This window comes from Python bivittatus, unplaced genomic scaffold, assembly GCF_059951505.1.
Source record: "Python bivittatus isolate LINGU-HERP-01145 unplaced genomic scaffold, Pbiv_v1 ctg000570_np1212, whole genome shotgun sequence".
Lineage (NCBI taxonomy): Eukaryota > Metazoa > Chordata > Lepidosauria > Squamata > Pythonidae > Python > Python bivittatus.
Window position 1 is genome coordinate 17050255 of NW_028277097.1, and position 18322 is coordinate 17068576.

The window sequence follows — 18322 nt, forward strand, 5'->3', positions numbered from 1 at the left end:
TGTAGAATGCCACCATCTTTACAGCTATTGGTATTTCAATAGATGTTTAAGTGTTTAAAGTTTAATAAGCTCCCATTCCTAGAACAAAAAAATGGGTGTAATTAAAATTTCAATTACTGTAAGGGATTTTTGGTCCATACAATTAATAAAAGCTTAAGGCATTTAAACAGGAGCTAGTTGTAAATGCTAAAAGTGCTTCCCTAATTAGCTTGAATGCTTACAGAGCACATTATTCATTTCTTAAAATGCCACACATTGTTTTCTTTGCAGCTGCCAGAAGATGAATTAGCGTGCCATCAAGATTTAATAATACAATCAGATAATTCCTTGAGGTTCTTTTTTCTTCCCCTCTTAAAAGGTGCTGATATTGTTCTGTCAATTTTAATGGTCCAGGCCTAGTTTGTTCAGCATTTATCATGGTCTTTGAACAATCTGGTGCCTCTCTTCCATCTTCAAAAAGGCACATGAGTCCCATTAAAAATCTGATTAGTGAGTCTAAATGAAAATAAAGTGTTGAATGCATATGTGTCAAACCATTCAGTAGAACGTTATTACAATATTCTCTAAAAGCCACCTTCTCTAATGGGGCACCCTTCAGAGGTAGTAGATGACAGCTCCCATCATTCAATAGCCAGTTGGCCATGGTTGAGGGTGATGGAATATGTAATTGGCACACCTGATGGGTGTCAAATTGGGAAAGGAAAACCTAAGAGTTTGCCAACTCGTATTTTGCTTAGGATCACACAGTTAAGTGGATACAATGCATGGAAGATGTATCAAGTATGCATTTCTTTTCTCTATTTCCCTTCAGCCAACATGCAGAATCCATGGCAATTCTGCAGGACAATCTGGAAAATGCTTAGCAATTGACAGCACTGTCCAGTCAAGGTGCATAAGTTCTCCAAGGGGAGACCAGGTGCCCTGAGTTTGATCTACCTGTACACTACCTGACTGATGTTCTGCAGAAGCGGATATTCTTCCGTCTTCCTTGAAGACTAAGGCTCAAACAATCCAACCATTTTTCTATTTTTATATAAACCCCAAGGAACCCAACCTATTTTGACTGATCTCACTAAAAATCCCTGTTATGTATTGCAAGAAGTTCTGAGACACCTTTCTTGACCAGTGGTGGAGGCCTATGACTTCCCCAAAACCTTATGTGCAAATGTCTTGAAAGTTACTGGAAGATAGTATGAAATATGCAACCTTGTTGATTGTACTACTTTAAATTTTAAATAATTCACATTTCACTTTATGTGGTAACTGTACTTATATTTTTGTAGTGCAGCCCCTGCCAAGTGTGGTTCTCAGCTTGAAGGATGCTGTGTACTGTCCTAGAGTGAGAAATCATTTGCATAGATGAGTACTACCGTGAGTATTGGTCTAAAGCCAAAAGTAACTATAGCCCAAGAACGTGGACTCATTCTAAGAAAAGGCCAGCAGTAGAGATGTATAGAACATTGCAAGGCCAAAACATATGGACCCCAAAACATCTCTTACTGAATGTGATCTGACTACAAAATAGAGGTTGGAACAGTCCATTTGAAAGTCAAACCACTTCTGGTAAGTTTGAAATGGTCTGTTTCAATCTTGGAACGCTCCCAAGACTGAAATATTTTGCACGCTTCCAGTGGAAAGTAAGGAGACTTTCCAGGAAATTTACCCACTATTATTCATCTTCTCCCCAAGGAATCCAGGGTAAACACATGGAAAAAGCTTATTGAGAAGTGTTTTAGTTCATCATCCAACTGACAGCAGTTCTACCAAGTCAGCACTTAGGGTCTTTCCCAGCACTGCCCCCAGATCCTTGTAACTGGCCATGTAAGGAACTCAGCTTTGAACCTTCTGCTTGGAAAACATATGCCCAATAATGAGTTCCTTGGGACTGTAACTTGAAAATGGCCATATGAAGATACACAGTCTGTTTACTCAGCCTCCAAAAAAAGAATATTTTCCTGGCCATACATGCCTGCAGCTGCTATAGTCTTTCCCCATCTACTCTTCCCGAGTTAAGACTTCAATTCTTAGAATGTATGTAGTAGGAGGGTAGAAGGTTGGTGACTTACTGTGCAAACATGTCTGGAGACCATGGGGTGGAGAAGGCTATAATTAAGCTTCAGAAAAAAGAGATTCTCTAATAAGCCATAGTGTGGTTTTGTAAGTAGCAGTGCATAATTGTGATGCCAGCTATCAAGAACTTTCTCCACAGTGAAAATGAACCCCTCTTCTGCCAGTCCTTTAGAATTTATTCCCACCCCTCAGCAATCCTAGCACATTTGCCAGGATGTCAGTCCCATTGAGCTCAGAGAGACTTGGACAGAATTTCATAAAAAAATAGCAACACCCACACACTTGCATAGCTATGAGCTGGGGAATAAACGATAACTGATTACGTTTACACAATTTGCTATATGAAAATGAAGCCAACCATGTTATGACTTGTATATTATGTGCACCCAAAGGTATATACAAAACTCTCTCAGCTTTTTATTATTTTTTAAATTTTATATTATTATTTTATTTTTATTATTCAATGAAAAGCTGCTTCTGGAAACTACAGTGGAAGGGAAAAAAAAAAAGAAACTGAAAGGGTAAGATAAAACATGCAAATGTTTCCTTATTCCTAGAGTTTGCTGCACTCAGAAATCAGGCCTTCCGTACAATTTCTTTTCCCACTTCTCTACTGGTGACAGGCCATGCTGACTCAATGAAGACAATTTAAAAATACATTAAAAGCAAAATATACCACAGATAAGATTGGAAACCTGACTTCTATTTTATATAATTATTCTTATTTTGCCTAGAAATCCATCCATTTTATTTGGGAGTAGTATAATGAAAAATAGCATGGATTATGTTTATGTAAGGTGCATGTCATGGAACAAATAAACCTAATAACCCAAATGGAGACTGCACCCCTCCCCCCGCTTTTGGATATGACCAAGTTCAAACCGAGTTCCTCTCTTTGCCTAATCCCATCCAACTTGACCCTCCCTGCCCCCAGACCAAGCCCTCTGCAATCCTATCTAGACCAAAAAATAGGAGCCTCCCCACCAGCTCCCAGCCCAGCCAAAGGGCAGCCCTTACAAGGGAACTGCAACCTAGAGAAACCCCAACCTTCTATCTTCCTATCAGCTGATGGCCTCAACATGCCATCTCCTTAACTTGCCTTAATTTTCCCAGCTCTGCTGCCCTCCTGAAAGGCTCATTTTGGCTGACAACAGAAATAATCCCAGGTACACGGACAAGGACCTGCTTAGCTCCCCCAAACTGGCCAGCCAAACAGATCCCTAGATTTCCCGCTTTGTAGCCCTCAACTTCTATAAAAATCTTTGCTTTTCCATCGTTTGGGATCCCTCTTTCTTGTAAAGCAGGCATCCAATGATCGTTGCAATAAACATGGTTCTTCTCAGTGGTTCTTGTGCTCCTTACTTTGGCCAAAAAAATAAAATAAAAAAATCCACAGCAGTGCACAGAAGTGGGCTTGAATGGGGATCACAGGATTATACTAAGGTAAAGAAATTGAACACATAAAGCGGCCTTATGCTGAACTTAATCATCTAATTTATTTCCCTCATTGCTGAGTTGTCCGGCCTTTTACAATCACCTACCAGTTATACACTATTTGGACTACAACTCCCAGAATCCCCACGCAATACGGCAAAGAGCGGGCCGGTGGAGCATTTTGGGAATTGTTCTAATGCAGCTTGAGGTCACCAGATTGCAGAAGGCTGCATCCTACTCCAAAGGAAAGGGCAGCGGTTCAGCCATCGGGCACACAGATCTCATTTATTCCATTGCGTTATAGAGGCACAATTCTGCTTTTCAAGCCAAAGTCTTTGCAAAGGGGCTTAATATGTGGTAACAAGACAGCAGCACTAAACTTAGAGCAAAAACGTTATGAGGCACCGCTAGATAGGGAGCTGGGTTTGGGTTGCTAAGAAACAGACAAGCGAAAGCGGCAACTGAGAGGCCCCTCGAAGGAACGCTGAAGCAGAGTCTGGGCCAGCAGAAACCGCGATTTGCTTGCGCGGCAGGGGGCGCTGGACAAACAGGGCGACCGCACTCGCGCTATCCTCTTCTGATGTCGAGAAACCCGGGCATGCGCCGGCTCAGAAAGGAAAGCTAAGCGAATCCACTTCGGAAGGGAAGTCAGCGCTCGAGGCCTCCGCCCGGGCCAACGGCCGACGGAACTCCGATCCGCGGCGTCTGCCGCGCTGGCCTGAGCAAGCAACGAACTCCGGGGAGGGGGCGCTCCCCGCACACCGCGCGCGGAAGCCGCGCTGCCGGGCAGGAAGGCGGCTGTCCGCTCCGGGCGCCCGGCGGGAGGGAACGTCTCCGAGGGCTGCGCCGGCGGGAGCATCCGGGCGTTCCCAGGGGAGGGTGAGACGCGGCGGGGCCCTGCCGCGGACGCGCGTCTCTGGGGCCCTGGGGGCCCCCGCCTCGCGCTCTCTCGGGTCGCGGAGGGCAAGGCGGGCCCTGCCCGAGACCCGGAGCCACCCTGGCCCGACATTAGGGGGTGGGGAACGCAGGCAGCTGGAAGGCACCCGTGAGGGCGCGAAAGCTCAAGCCCCCCGGCTTTCCACCTCCTTCCCAACGCTGCCCTTCACCGGGAGCTCGGAGGAGGCAGTCGTACAGCAGAGGCCCGGCCCAGCGAGGGCCGCTGAACGTCAGGCCGCCCTTTGCCCGACAGCGCTAAAACGCATGCGCCAGGCGGGCGCGACTCTCCCAGAGCGAATGAGCCGCGAGCCCCGCCCTCCCCCACGGTTACCATAGTTACTGGGGAAACAGGAACTTTTCACTCACTTCTTCTTTGACCTGGTACGTCGTTCGCAACGATTGATAAGTTAGCTCCATTTCTAGAGCGTGGCTGAAAAAAGCCGAAGCGCCTCTGCGTTCCTATTTTCTTAGGACTTTAAAGCTCCATCGCTCCCTCAGCGGCGCTTTTCATCGAAAAAGAAGGCGGACCAATCAATGTCCTCAAACGGAGACCGATTTAGCCAATACCAGCACGCGAGGGTGGGATTAAAAGCGAGCCAGTGGGCCAATTGAAAGGCCGCCGACCAATTACAATCTAGTGAACGAGGGGCATTCTTTGGAAACTGACCAATCACGACAGAAATGGAGAGATTAGCCAATGACGGCAATGCAGAGGGGCTGGTCCAATCGATTCGCCTGTCGCCTCTTGGCTTGGCTGTATTTCGTTGTCAGTGGAGCTGGTGACGTAACAGGGACAAGCTTGGTTGAGCTGTGCGGGTCCTTGAGGGAGCGGCCGTAGATCAAGTTCACGTAGTATGACGTAACTGGCTCGTTTGGGTCAAAGTATACTTTGTGAAGGCTTTATTATATGAGGTCGCATGCTCGGAGTTACTCAGCCATTATTTTAGGCAGATGGTATCTCCAGCATAACATTCACCTGGTTAACTGGGCCATGGGTTAGCCAAGTAATTTTTGGGGGGTGGGGGTGCAAGACACACTGAACCATGCATTAACCTCATGCACTGAGTTTGCACAAGATGGTAGTTTAAACGTAGTATTTAGGGTGTGGTGTAAAACATCTATAATATGGATAATGGGTAGCTGCTGTAGGGACAGGATAATCAGAACTGATTGCAGTTACTTTAGTAGCCCGTGACAGCAGTGCAGAGGCAAGTGTTAATTGGTTCACTGATGCAAAATTATACCCAAAACTATTTGTGAATGGCCATTGTCATGATAATCACCCGTCTGTATCCTTTGTGTGTCATTTAGGCCAGTTGAAGAAAAATGTGTTGCTGGTTTGCCACAGAAGTATAAATCTCCACGTCTCTAATGAAGTTGAGGCCGTTCGTTGCCAGAACAGATGTTTAGAATAATGCCAGAACAGCATCAGCAGGTGGCAGCAACTGGCAGACCATGCCGGGGTTGGAAAGCTAAGCTGAGTGGGGCCTTTTCAGTAACTGACTGGGGGGCCCCCAGTGAATATCAGACTGTACGCTAGATTGAGAAGCTGGAAAACATTCTGGAGGAATGCAGGCTGCTTTTCTTTGCTGCGAAGAAAACAAAATGGGCATGTCTATGAAGTCGCTTGGTGCTGAGCCACCCTTGCCAGAAACATCCTCACTGTGAAATGTCACTAATGCAGACAGGCTTTATGTCATTGCAGCAAAAATGGAACAATACCATGGAAACAGCTGTAGTTAACAATAGACTAGTTCCCAAATGTGAAAATTGAGCTGATAAAAAAAACCTCAGCCAGTGGCTTTTACTGTGTTCACACAGCATGCTAAGCTGTTATTAACCACAATTTACTGAAAAATTAGCTCAATTCAATCACACAACATGCTAATCATAAACTACTGTTTACCAATCATAATGGCTAGATTCATCCAGCCTCAAACAGCACGTTTGGATTGAATGCAGCCTATCTATAAAATATTCCTAAATGTGCAAGCAGAGCATTTACTTACATTGGCCCATATGGAGGCTATATTCATACAACATACTGTACTGAGAAACAGACAATGAAATTGTTCAAACTGCCACATTTAACCCCGCCCCAACACATGGACATAAATGCTGTACTACAGCATCTTGCCAAAAGAATAAAGACAGCCATTAACAACATGGAGGCAGTTGTATTACATCCTTATACACATCAACGTTATTTCTTCAAGAGTTTTCTGGGAGCACATGGCACATTAAGCCATATAGTAAATTCACCAAGTAGTCCGAGTTTACTCAACACACTAGGTTAAAATGCGACTGGCAAATTTATGGCTCAGAGTGTTATTCAAACTGAGCCATATGTAAATATAGACACTATTTTACATATGTTGTAATTTCTGCAACAGCATTATCAAGTTAGGTGATGTTGCCACATATTGCAAACGGAGGCCTCAACTGAGAGAGGTTCACCTAAGGCCACCTCATAAGAGGATAGATGAACCCTGGAAAACATTTTGGCCTGGTTCATTCAACAGGAGAAAGCACCATCTGCTTTGTTTGGGCTTTTGGTACTGTGTGATTCCAGCTACTGTGATATGTAAATTTTTGTTTATGATATAAATCCAGTCAATTAACCTTGGTTGAGAGCCAGTTTGGTGTAGTGGTTAAGGCACTAGGCTAGAAACTGGGAAACCATGGATTCTAGTCCCACCTCTAGTCCAAGCCACTCATAAATTTACATTAGAATTATAGAAACCTAATTACAAGTTTGGTAAAAACGAACAAACCAATTTGGTGTAGTGGTTAAGGCATCAGGCTAGAAACCAAAAGACTGCGAGTTCTAGTCCTGCCTAGGCACAAAGCCAGCTGGGTGACCTTGGACCAGTCACTTTCTCTCAGCTCTAGGAAGGAGGCAATGGCAAACTACTTTTGAAAAACCTTGCCAAGAAAGCTGCAGGGACTTGTCCAGGCAGTTGCTAAGATCACGTGAACAGATTAAAAAAAAAACACCACACCTGGGGAAGTTTTCATAATATATTGTTACAAAGGCAGTTATTCAGATCAAAGGTATGAGGCCACAAAAATCCTCTCCACCTAAAGTCAACTGCCTAGTATAAACAGTTCTAGCATCAGATTTACTAGATGTTACTTGCACTGAGGCTTGCTTTATTCTCTCTGTTTAAACCATATTTACTAATTTTTGCTGTGCTTGTATAACACATTCATGGTTTAATGAACACTGTTGCCTGGGGTTGCAGTAACACAGAGGATGACATGTTTATTCTTTCAAAAGTTTTGTCCATAATCAACATGGAACATATGTAAAGCCAAAGACTGTGGTTTTTTTCCCTTGCATGTTACAAGAAACCTGGTTTGAAGATATAGGACATGGCTTGAATAAGCAACAAGATTGAGCTTTTAGGAGCAAAAAACAATTTTATAATAATTCTGAGTGAAAAAAAAATCAGTAAATCTTTCAATGATTTTGTCATCATTCTAAAACTTTAGCTGAGATGTAACTTAAGGACTAGGGATCTGAGTTATTATAAATAAGAGACCTGGTTGTACAACACCTAAGCCAGACTTGGTTTAACCATGCTTTTTTTTAAAAAATGCCTTCTAGTCATTTGTTTGACTCCTGGCAATTGCCTGGACTAGTCCCTAGTTTTCTTTGACTGCTTCCTAGGGCTGAGAGTGAGCAACTGGCCCAAGGTCACCCAGCTGGCCTTGTGCCTAGGTGGGACTAGAACTCATGGTCTTTTGGTTTCTAGCCTGATGCCTTAACTACACCACCAAATTGGTTTGTTCGTTTCTACCAAACTTGTAATTAGGTTTCTATAATTCTAATGTAAATGTATTAGTGGCTTTCTTAACTTCCTGTATTTGGATTGGGCTTACACGAAATTCTGGTTTGTTTAGCCATGCTTTGCTAAATAAACCACTGAGTTGGTAGACCTGCATCACAGAATGTAACAGTTGGAAGAGATCATGGAGATCATCTAGTCCACCCGTGCCCAGTGCCAGGAACACCTACTACAGTGTCCCTGAAGAATGCCCGTCCAGCCTGTTAAAACCTTCCAGCAAAGACGAGTCCATCACCTCCCAAGGCAGTCTGTTCCATTGTTGAACAGCTCTCACCATTAGGTATTCTTTTTCATGAAGTCCAACCAAAATTTGCTTCCTCATAATTTGTTGTTGTTGTTGTTGTGTCTTCTGGGACAACCCAACAATTTCGCTCACTCTTCTATCAAGTCTCCCTGCAGTCTTCTCTTTGCCAGGTTAAACATACCCAGTGTCCCCAGTCATTATAAGTTTTCCTTCCAGACCTCTTATCATCTTGGTAGCTATCCTCTGGATTGTCAATGTCCTTCCTAAACTGCGACACCCAGAACGGGGTACAATAATCTAGGTGCAATCTGACCAATACAAAGTAGAGAAGGATGATGATTTTTCTTGATCATCACATTATTCTTCTGTTCATGCAGCCCAGGAAGACACTTGCTTATTTTGCAGCTGCACCATAGTATTTGCCCCTCATATTTTCTAACATCTCATCCAGGTCATTGACAAATATATTGGAGAATACAGGAAGTAGAACGGAGTCCTGTGGTACACCATTTACCACTGTCCACCTTGATGTGGAGCCATTGACACACTGGTTGGATGTGACTGTTCAACCAGTTACATATTTATCTAATTGTAGCATAATTCAGCTCACATGCTGTCAACTTTACTAGAGATTTCATAGGACGCTTAGTCAAATGCTTTGCTAAATTCAAGCTAAACTACAGTATGTCCATTGGAATTCCTGTGGTCACTTATCAAAGAAAGAAATTGTCCTGGTTTGGCAAACCTTGTTCTTGACAAACCCATCCTGGCTCCTGCTAGAAATGCTCACAAACCAGCTGCTGAATAACCTGTTAGAGAGTTATAATCAGTACTGATGTCAGGTTGACTGGTCTGTAATTACCCAGCTCTTTCTTTGTTCTACCCTTTTTGAAGTTAGGAACATTTACTCTTCTCCAATCTTCTGGGGCTAAACCCATTCATGAATTCTCAAAGGTCATAGAAAAGAGCTCTGAAATAACATAAGCTCCTTTGAGATTTGGTTGCAATTGAGCTGCTCCTGAAAATTTAAACTCATTCATGATAGCTAGTAATCACTATTGACTTACTTTGGGTTGCTACTCTTTCCTATATTAATTGTTCTGTTTAGGTCTATTTGAATATAGTTCCCCTTTGGGAAGACTAAAGCAAAGTAAGAGCTGAGGAGCTCTGCCCTCTCTCCATCATGTTACTGTCCTACAATCCTTTGGTCTTTACAATTTTGCAGGATTCAGATGATTGTTATTATTTTCAACACAGTCCAATTTCTTTCTTGCCAGTTTATGTAAAACCAAAGTGATAAAGGTCTTATCATAGTTCCATTTCTTTCTTGTCTTTGAGTTTAATTTCTCAAAACTTGTGCCATAAGAAGCAGCAGCAACATCAGCATCTCTGGAATTTGTTTTTCCCCTTTCTCTGTTATCTGCAATTATACCAGTTTGTAGCCGATGATCCACATCTTGAAACATGTTACATGAATATTAGGTCTAATTTAAAAATAAAAATAATATGCATGAGTACATAGCTAGGATGGGTGTTGATGACATGGTTTTTTTCTGTTGTGAATGCCTGGCTGCAGCTATCTAAACACCCATCTCCCACCTGCCTGCGCCAATGTGATTCTCCTATATTTACTATGGAGGAAGCCCCACTTCAAAATGGCACTCATGCACTGCAGCTGAGCAGTGCAATCCTAAGTTTCTTTATTCATTCCCACAATGAAGCTTACTCTTAATGCCATTCTGATGATTAAGCAGACCTCCTGGGGACACACACATGCATATACACAAATACTGTCTGCAACATGTAAAGGGAAAAGGGAAAGGGGACTCACTATGATCAGATCACCTTTATGCAAGTGGTTTGCCATTGCCTTCTTCCTAGGGCTGAAAGAGAGTGACTGGTTTAAGATCACTCAGCTGGCTTCGTGCCTAAGGCAGGACTAGAACTCACAACCTCCTGATTCTTAGCCTTGTGCCTTATACAGTAATAAAAACTAAAGAAACAGTAAAATGAAGAACAGAAAAATGAGGTGCCACAACACACCTCCCTGACGCAACTTACATTCTCATCTCACTCTGACTTAGCCCTAAGGCTTGGGGGAAGACCAAGGTTTTAAGTCAGAACACACATCTTGTGTACCAGTTGTGCCCATTCCTAGATCAGGAGGCACTACTTATGGTCACTTATGCTTTAGTTACTTCCTGGCTGGACTATAGCAATGCCTTTACATGGGGCTGTCCTTGAAGAACATTTGGAAGCTGCAGCTGGTCCAGAACACACTAGCATGTCCAGTATTGGGTGCATCGTGATACAGCTGTCATGGAATTTCATCTCTGTTCACCAGAATTCCCTGGGCATATCGACAGCTATAGAAACGCGTTAAATGAATAAATATTCCCTTCCCAAACCTGCTTTGAAACCAACAGGATTCCCATACCCTGTGTTACTTTTTGTCAATTCAAAAAAAAAAGGGGGGGGGCTAAGTTTTTATAACACAATCTCCTGGCCCTGTGGGGAAATCGCCTCCTCCCATTCCTCCTTTATAGGCAGGTAGGCCAATCTCACAAGAGAAAAATAGAATCGTTTTCTTTAAGAAAAAAAAGAGTGTAACCCTTCCTTTTCCCGCTGTCAGCAGTTTCACGTAAAACGTTCAGAGAAAATAAGGTAGAGACGCTCTAAACCCGGGCAGCACCTGAAAAGGCCTCCAACAGAAAGTGAGGCCGGACGGTAAGGCAATTAGCAGGCCGCACAGGGCTACTGCTCTGCTAACGAGGAAGCGACTCTGAGGCAAAGAAGGACCAATCTGCACGAGACCTACAAGGCCGGGGCTTGAATACGGACCCTGACCAGGAACCGCAGTCTAACGCCCACCCACTCAAAGCCCCCTGCGGCGAAACGTTTTCCTCATCCCGGACAGCCCGTTCTCTGGAAGACGATTTCCCTCGCAGTCCAATCACTGAATTCTGACGAGGGGAAGCGTCCTCCTCAGCCTCGCTCCCCAGAGCCGCCCCCGAAGGTGCCTCTCCTCCGGCGTTGCTCGAAAAGGGCGGGAAAGCCGCGCGCGCCAAGCCCCGCCCCTGCCAACGGCCGGCGCTCTCCGCAGCGGGTGGGCGTGGCCGCGGCGTGCCCGCCCCTCGCGTCACGCGCGGCGGCGACGGAGGAGGAGGCGGCGGCAGCGGCAGCGGCAGCGGCGGCAGCGCGGCGACCCTGCAGGATGGTGGCGGCGGCCGCGGGGGCGGCGGTGCCGGCGGCGGAGGCTGAGCCAGGCGGCGGGTAGAAAATGGCGGATTTCGAGGAGCTCAGGGTGAGCGCAAGCAGTCGTGGCCGCGGCGGGCTGGAGACGCCTCTCGTGGGCCGGGTCCTCTTCCTTTCTTCCTCCGGCGCGCGCTCTCGGGAGGCATTAGGCCCCCGCTCCCTTCGCCCAAGGCTCATGGGAATTGTAGTCCGACGCCGCCGCGCAGGGCCGGGGCCAAGCCGAGCGGTTCTTCCTTGCCTCCCTCCCTTCCTCCCTCCCTCCCGCGGCGGCGGCAGCCCGCCCCTGTCTTCTCTCCCGCCCCCCGTTTCCTCCCCGCCGCCTTCGGACTACAGCACCCATCCTCCCCTCCCTGCTGGACCCGTCTCGGCGGGCGGCTTCGGAGCGCTCCCGAGGAGCCTCCCAGCGCTTCAGGGAGCGGGCGAACACAAAGGGAGGGCTCCCCACGTTGGGGGGGAACCCGTGTCTTAAAAAAATCACCCCGGGGGGAGCCTGGGCGGAACTTGCTGGGCTCACCTAACCCCCCTTTCCTGAGTCACCCCCTCCGCCCCCTCCCCATTTCACTAGCCCCCCCCAGCCCGAGCTCCCCGGAGCAGCAGCTCCTTTTGTGCCCCTGCCCGGACTTCTCCCCCCCTCCCCCGTTGGGCTCCGCTGCGGCCGCGGCTGATGGGCGCCTGTGTCCCCGCCTCGGCCCGTTTCTCGCTGCCTCCGCGGCTCCCTCCAGCCCCTCTGCCTGCCGGGGAGCGCCCCGCGCCAGGCTCCTTCGGCGAGAAGAGCAGCTCCTTTCTCGCCTCCTCGAGGGGGTCTTTGGAGGCGCGTCTTGCCCGCTTAACAGCCCCCCTCGTGCCCTGGTTCTGCCCCCCGTTCGCGTTCCCTGCGCCCTGCCTGCCTCTCTCCCCCCCGCTTTCCTAAGAAGCTCCTGCCCTGCCCTGCCCTGCCTCGCCGGCTTTCTTCTCCCCGCTGAGCCGGGCCCTCCGCGAGGTCCGGACGGAGCGCTCCGCCCGCGGCTGCCCGTGCTTAGGGGGCAGCCCCGTCTATTGTTCGAAATGGGCAAGGCCGGGCTCTCAGTCGCCGGGCGTACTGTGGGAGCCCTGATGCGAAGACCCTTTCCTGAAGAAGCCTGAGAGCCTTTGTAGGTAATCTGCTTTTGCATTCATCGTGCTTAGATGCGCATCGCCGGGCTGCAGGTAATGCGGATGGATCGTGTCGCTCCAGCTGGCCAAGCGTAACAGCACGTTGTAGATTTAACTACACCACCGCCTCTTGTGTTACTCAGGACTTCAGACTCATTGTATTTGGTTTTGTTTTCTGCCCCGGAGCTGACTGAGTTGTGCAGGGTCTGACTTTTTCTAGCTGTGACTTTATTCTGACATGTTAAAGTAACACCTTTGACGAGTACAAATTCTTTTTATTGATGGCCAGAGAGAGAAAGAGAAGAAAAGTGCAACCGTGATGTGAAACAGTCTTCTTGAAATGCTGGCTCCCTTCCTCCAGTATCTTCCATTTAATTTGATTTCAGTATATTAGGTGAATCTTTAGAATTTGTGGCATAATTGTTAGGAAGTTTGTTAGCTTAAGAAATGTTAAAAAGGGAAATTGAGACGTTATTGTTTAACAATACTCTGCATGTGTATTCAGTAGCCATATCTGTGAGAAGTCTGTCAGATGATTTCTTTAAAATATGTTTTACATACAGATAGTCCTCACTTAATGACCATTTAGTGACCATTCAATGTTATGGTGGCGCTTAAAAAGGTGACTTACAACCGGTGCCTGAAGTTATGACCGTCGCAGCACCCCCACGGTCATGTGATCAGGATTTGGGTGCTTGGCAACCAGCTTGCACTTATTGTAGCGTCCTGGGGTCACATGATCAACATTTGAGGCCTTCCCAGCCAGCTTTTGGCAAGCAAAATCAATGGGGAATCACGCGATTCACTTAGTGACTGCCTGATTTGCTTAATGACTGTGTGATTCGCTTAACAACTGCAGTGATTTGCTTAACGGCCACTGCAAAAGTCATAAAATTGGGTCTGGTCATGTGATGATTTGTTTAATGATCGCATCGCTTAGTGACCTAAATTCTGGTCCCAATTGTCATTAAGCGAGGACTACCTGTATTTGGTTTCTCCCTCCATTGTTGGAACTTTATCCCTTCAAACATTAAGCAGCAATCTGACATATTCACCATTGATTGACAAAATAATATAACTAATTTCTCTGACTGATGAAATGAAGAGATGGTTATTTTGTGTTGCAATGCAAAACACTTGAAATTGCAAAACTGTAAATATTTCCACTCATTGCCTTTGTCATTTACTGCAGTACTATTATAACCATGCAATGTTTTGGAGAGAAAATTGCTTTGGAATGATTGCGGGTATGCATGTAACACCCGTCAGTGACCCAAATGAAGTGATACTTTTCCCAGGATTGCACTGTGCCTATGAAAAGTAGCCATATAATCCTGGGAAAAGATACAACTTCTTTAAGGAATTGCTGACAGGTGCTGCATGAGTACCCCTGCCCACTTGGAAACACCGCTTTCTCTTCATATTGAAAGATTACACATAGCCCACATAATATTAAACCAATGTAGACCTGAGGCCTGACTTCATAAGAAGATAGCAAAATATATCCCCAGAACTCCAAGAGGAATAAAGTTCAGAAGTCCCATAATTATGTGTTGTTATACAGGTAGTTCTCACTTAACGATGGTAATTGGGACTGGAATTTCCATTGCTAAGCGCTCCGGTTGTAAAGTGTGACATCGTGACTCTGCTGCTTAGCGGTGGAAATTCTGACATTGCCATTGTTAAGTACAACATTCTGACATTGCCATTGTTAAGTGCAACATCACGTGGTCACCATTTGTGACCTGCTGGTTTCCCCATTGACTTTGCTTGTAGGAAGCTGGCAAAAAAGGTCACAAATGGCGATCACATGATCACAGGATGCTGTGATGTTGTAATTTCAAGCTGTTTGCCAAGCGCCTAGATCACAATTACGTGACCACGGGGACACTGCAACTATCGTAAGTACAAGGACTGGTCATAAGTACCACTCGTTCAGTGCTGTGGTAAGTTCTAATGGTTGCTGAACAAGTGGTCGTTAAGCAAGGACCACTTGTACTTAACTGATTTCAGAGGGGTAAAATGCTTACCTTTTCAGTAAAACAACAACGAGATTTGTGACAATTTGAAGCTGGATCTATTATTACTTAAGCTTTCATAGATCATAATTGACTTCAACAGATGCAATTCATAAACTTCAGATGAAATGATTTGTGATAGCAAATGCTGTGTGCTCATTATATTGTAGAAGTTGTCCAATAACTTGTTTGTTGGTCTAATATAGATTTCCCATATTTTATAAAAATTTCTAGATAGGTTTATGTTGCTGATCATCTAGTTTTTTTGAAGCCAGGGGTTTGTGCTCTTTTAAAAAATAGATATTTAGCAACTGTGGTGTGTGTATCAGTGATATCATTGGAGAGGAATAGCTAAAATTTTTGTCCCTTTTTTCTGATGGGCTGCAGGTTTCACTTAGAATAATTGAGTTAAGCCTTCTAGAGATGTAATATGCCTATTTTACATCTTAATTTTCTAAGGTTCTTTTTTTAAAACCGTGAAAAACTATACAGGTAGTTGACTGCCTCATTTAGCAACTGTTCAAAGTTATGATGGTGTAAAAAAAGACAGCTTTACAATCAATCCTCGCATTTACAACCGTTGCAGCATCCTGTGGTCACATGATCGCTATTTGTGTGCTTTCCAACTGGCTTCAAACAAGCAGAGTTAATGGAGAATGTGGAAGTACAATTGCAAGTCATGGTCACGTGATGTCTTGCTTAATGACTGTGATGATTCGCTTAACCAAATGGGAAGTGAGGTCATAAGTTTGTCGCGGTCATGTGATGGAGTTGCCAGTCCCAATTGTGGTTGCTAAACAGGGCTGTCTGTAGGGCTGAATGTTGCTGGGATTTGGGGGCTCAGGATCATAAGAAACAGCCAGGGACTGCGTGTGGTCCAGGGTTTGCTTATCCCTGTTAAAAAAACAATTATTTGGGAGGCTCCTGATACTTTTCAGTTGATAATTTCCATATGGGGCATATTTAATGGTGTGAAAGCATGTTGTGGGTGCTCATAGGGGAATGCTTATTCATAGAAAAATTAATTTACCCAAAAATAAATCGGTGAGACTGTTCCTGCCACTTACTTTTCACTTTTCAAGTTACTCACCATTAACTCCTAGCTAACCTTTGCCTTTTTTTTGTTAGTTGTACACATTTATAATCAAAGCACAGTGCCAATTTTTAATTCCTAAGAATATTTATGAAGCCTGTGTGGTATCCAAGGAAATGATGGTTCTAGAGATTGATGCTTTATTTTAGAGCATAGAAATATTCAGTTGCACCAATCTTCTTAGATACAGAAAAGGCCTTTGACAATTTGAACCAGTCTTTCTTGTTTAAGGTTCTAGAAGATATGCATTTTGGAGAGAACTTCATAAAATGGATAAGATCGATCTATACTTCACAGAAAGTACAAATCATTGTTAATGGAGATTTAACAAAGCCCTGTGAGAGACAGAGATGTCCACTGTCTCCTCTCTTGTTTATTTTGGTTCTGGAAATATTGAATAGAGATATAAGACAAGATGAGAGGATTGTGGGAGTAAAAATTAAAAAAGAAACTTATAAGTTAAGGGGTCTTGCAGATCACTTGGTGTTAGTTGTGGAAGATCCTTTAAAAGGAATTGAAATATAAACGGGCAAATTAAAAGAATTTGGTGCATTAGCAGGTTTCAGTATTAATAAGCAGAGGATGAAGATGTTAACAAAAATATGAAAATAGAAGATCAAGCAGAACTGATGAATAAAATGGGTTTTAAGATTAAGAAGAAGGTAAAATACTTGGGTATCATTATGACAAATATGAATTGTATGTTATTTCAAAATAATTACATTAAGAAATGGAATGAAGTTTAAAAAGATATGTTAAGATGGGAGAAATTACAATTGCCATTGTTGGGGAAGATTTCTGTGATAAAAATGAATGTCTTACCTAGAATTGTGTTTTTGTTTCAGACAATACCTGTTTTGACAAGTGATGTACCATTTAAACAGTGGCAGAAGAATATATCTGAATTTGTGGCAAGGAAAAAAATCATAGGTTAAATATAAGGTGCTACAAGATGTAAAGGAAAGAGCAGGATTGGGTTTACCTGATTTGAAAATGTATTTTGCAGCTTGCTGTTTGGTTTGGATGAAAGAGTGGGTGCTGCTGAGAAACTGAAGGCTTTGGGAGCTAGAAGGACATGATCTGAGATTTGGGTGGCATGGGCATCTGTGGTACGACAAAGTCAAGGTGGATTTTAAAAATCATTATGTTAGATGTGCCACATTGAGAATATGGAATAGATACCAACCCAGGTTATGCCCCAAAACACCTTTGTGGCTCTCAGCCCAAGAAGCATTTTCTAGACAAGGAACAATTGGCAAACACAAATGGCTAACTGATCACGAGATACTAGAATCTTGTCAAGGGATAAAATCAAGAGAAGAACTGGTGGAAGAGGGATATAGGTGTCAATGGTTCTGTTATTTACAATTATTAGGAAGATTTAAAGTAGACAAAAGAATTTATGGTTTTGAACATTGAAAGACTGAGTTTGAAATAGAATTGTGTACAAATGATGAACATGTAATTTTGATCACGTGACCATGGGGATACTGCAACAGCTGTAATTTTGGGCATGGGTTGTGAATCCTTTTGTTAAGTGCTGCTGTATCTTTGAATGGTCACTGAATGAATGGTCATAAGTCGAGGACTACCTGTAGAGATTGGATTGTATTATTTTAAAATAAATTTCCTTTAATTGAAGAGAGCTACTTTCATATCTAAACAACATAGCTAAATAGGTTGCTTCATGAAATATATAGTACCCTGTTTTCAATGTGATATTTTACAGCTCTTTTAGGTTCATTGCACCTCTATAGCTGTACCAGTTTCACTGGTCTGGCCAACACAGTTAACTAAAATTTAGATTTTTCAAGTTAATGACTGTCTAGAACTCAAGTGTGTCTGAATGTATGTATGTAGAGGAATTGATTTAATCCATTACCTCTTAAATTTGTTCTACTTTTGTTGCTACAAATACATCCTGTATTGTAATTGTTAAGCACATTGGTCTATAGATGCCACTAATATAAGGTGTTGCGTGGAAAATACTGTGGGATTGTCATACCTACTTGCTTTGATATGCTGTTGCATCTTATTGCTGCTAATAACACCACATTTGGGTAAGCCATGAAAGTGAAAATGAATCTCAAAACATTTCTACTGATTATGGCAGAATAAGAAGCCCTAACTGAGAATGAGCCTATTTTTTGATAACCTTGCCAATCGCTTTGATCACATTCTGTACCAGTACCTATATAAATAGATCTCTAAAACTATTCTGTGATTATCTGAAGATTTCCTTAGAGGTTTGCATTGGTGACAAATCTGTGTGCATTGATGAAGTGAACTT

At 44.0% G+C, this 18322-nt stretch overlaps 2 protein-coding genes across 7 annotated transcripts in view; one reads left to right on the plus strand and one right to left on the minus strand.

Moving 5' to 3' along the window:
• KATNAL2 (katanin catalytic subunit A1 like 2) overlaps positions 1-4961 on the minus strand; it is a 29145-nt gene extending 24184 nt beyond the window's left edge. For 2 of the 3 annotated variants that reach the window (XM_025171612.2, XM_007435898.4), the window contains exon 1: positions 4807-4960. In XM_025171612.2, coding sequence (XP_025027380.1) covers positions 4807-4857 — 51 coding nt within the window. In that variant the 5' untranslated portion in view covers positions 4858-4960. Of the gene's footprint in view, positions 1-4806 lie in introns of all 3 variants that reach the window. The other variant, XM_025171613.2, reaches the window with a different exon arrangement.
• Positions 4962-11670: 6709 nt separating this feature from the next.
• The window catches only part of PIAS2 (protein inhibitor of activated STAT 2), a 37838-nt gene continuing 31186 nt past the window's right edge, over positions 11671-18322 (plus strand). For 2 of the 4 annotated variants that reach the window (XM_088152873.1, XM_088152872.1), the window contains exon 1: positions 11671-11839. In XM_088152873.1, the coding sequence (XP_088008999.1) occupies positions 11816-11839 (24 nt within the window). In that variant the 5' untranslated portion in view covers positions 11671-11815. Of the gene's footprint in view, positions 11840-11901; positions 12925-18322 lie in introns of those variants that run through there. The other 2 variants (XM_088152874.1, XM_025171609.2) reach the window with 2 other exon arrangements.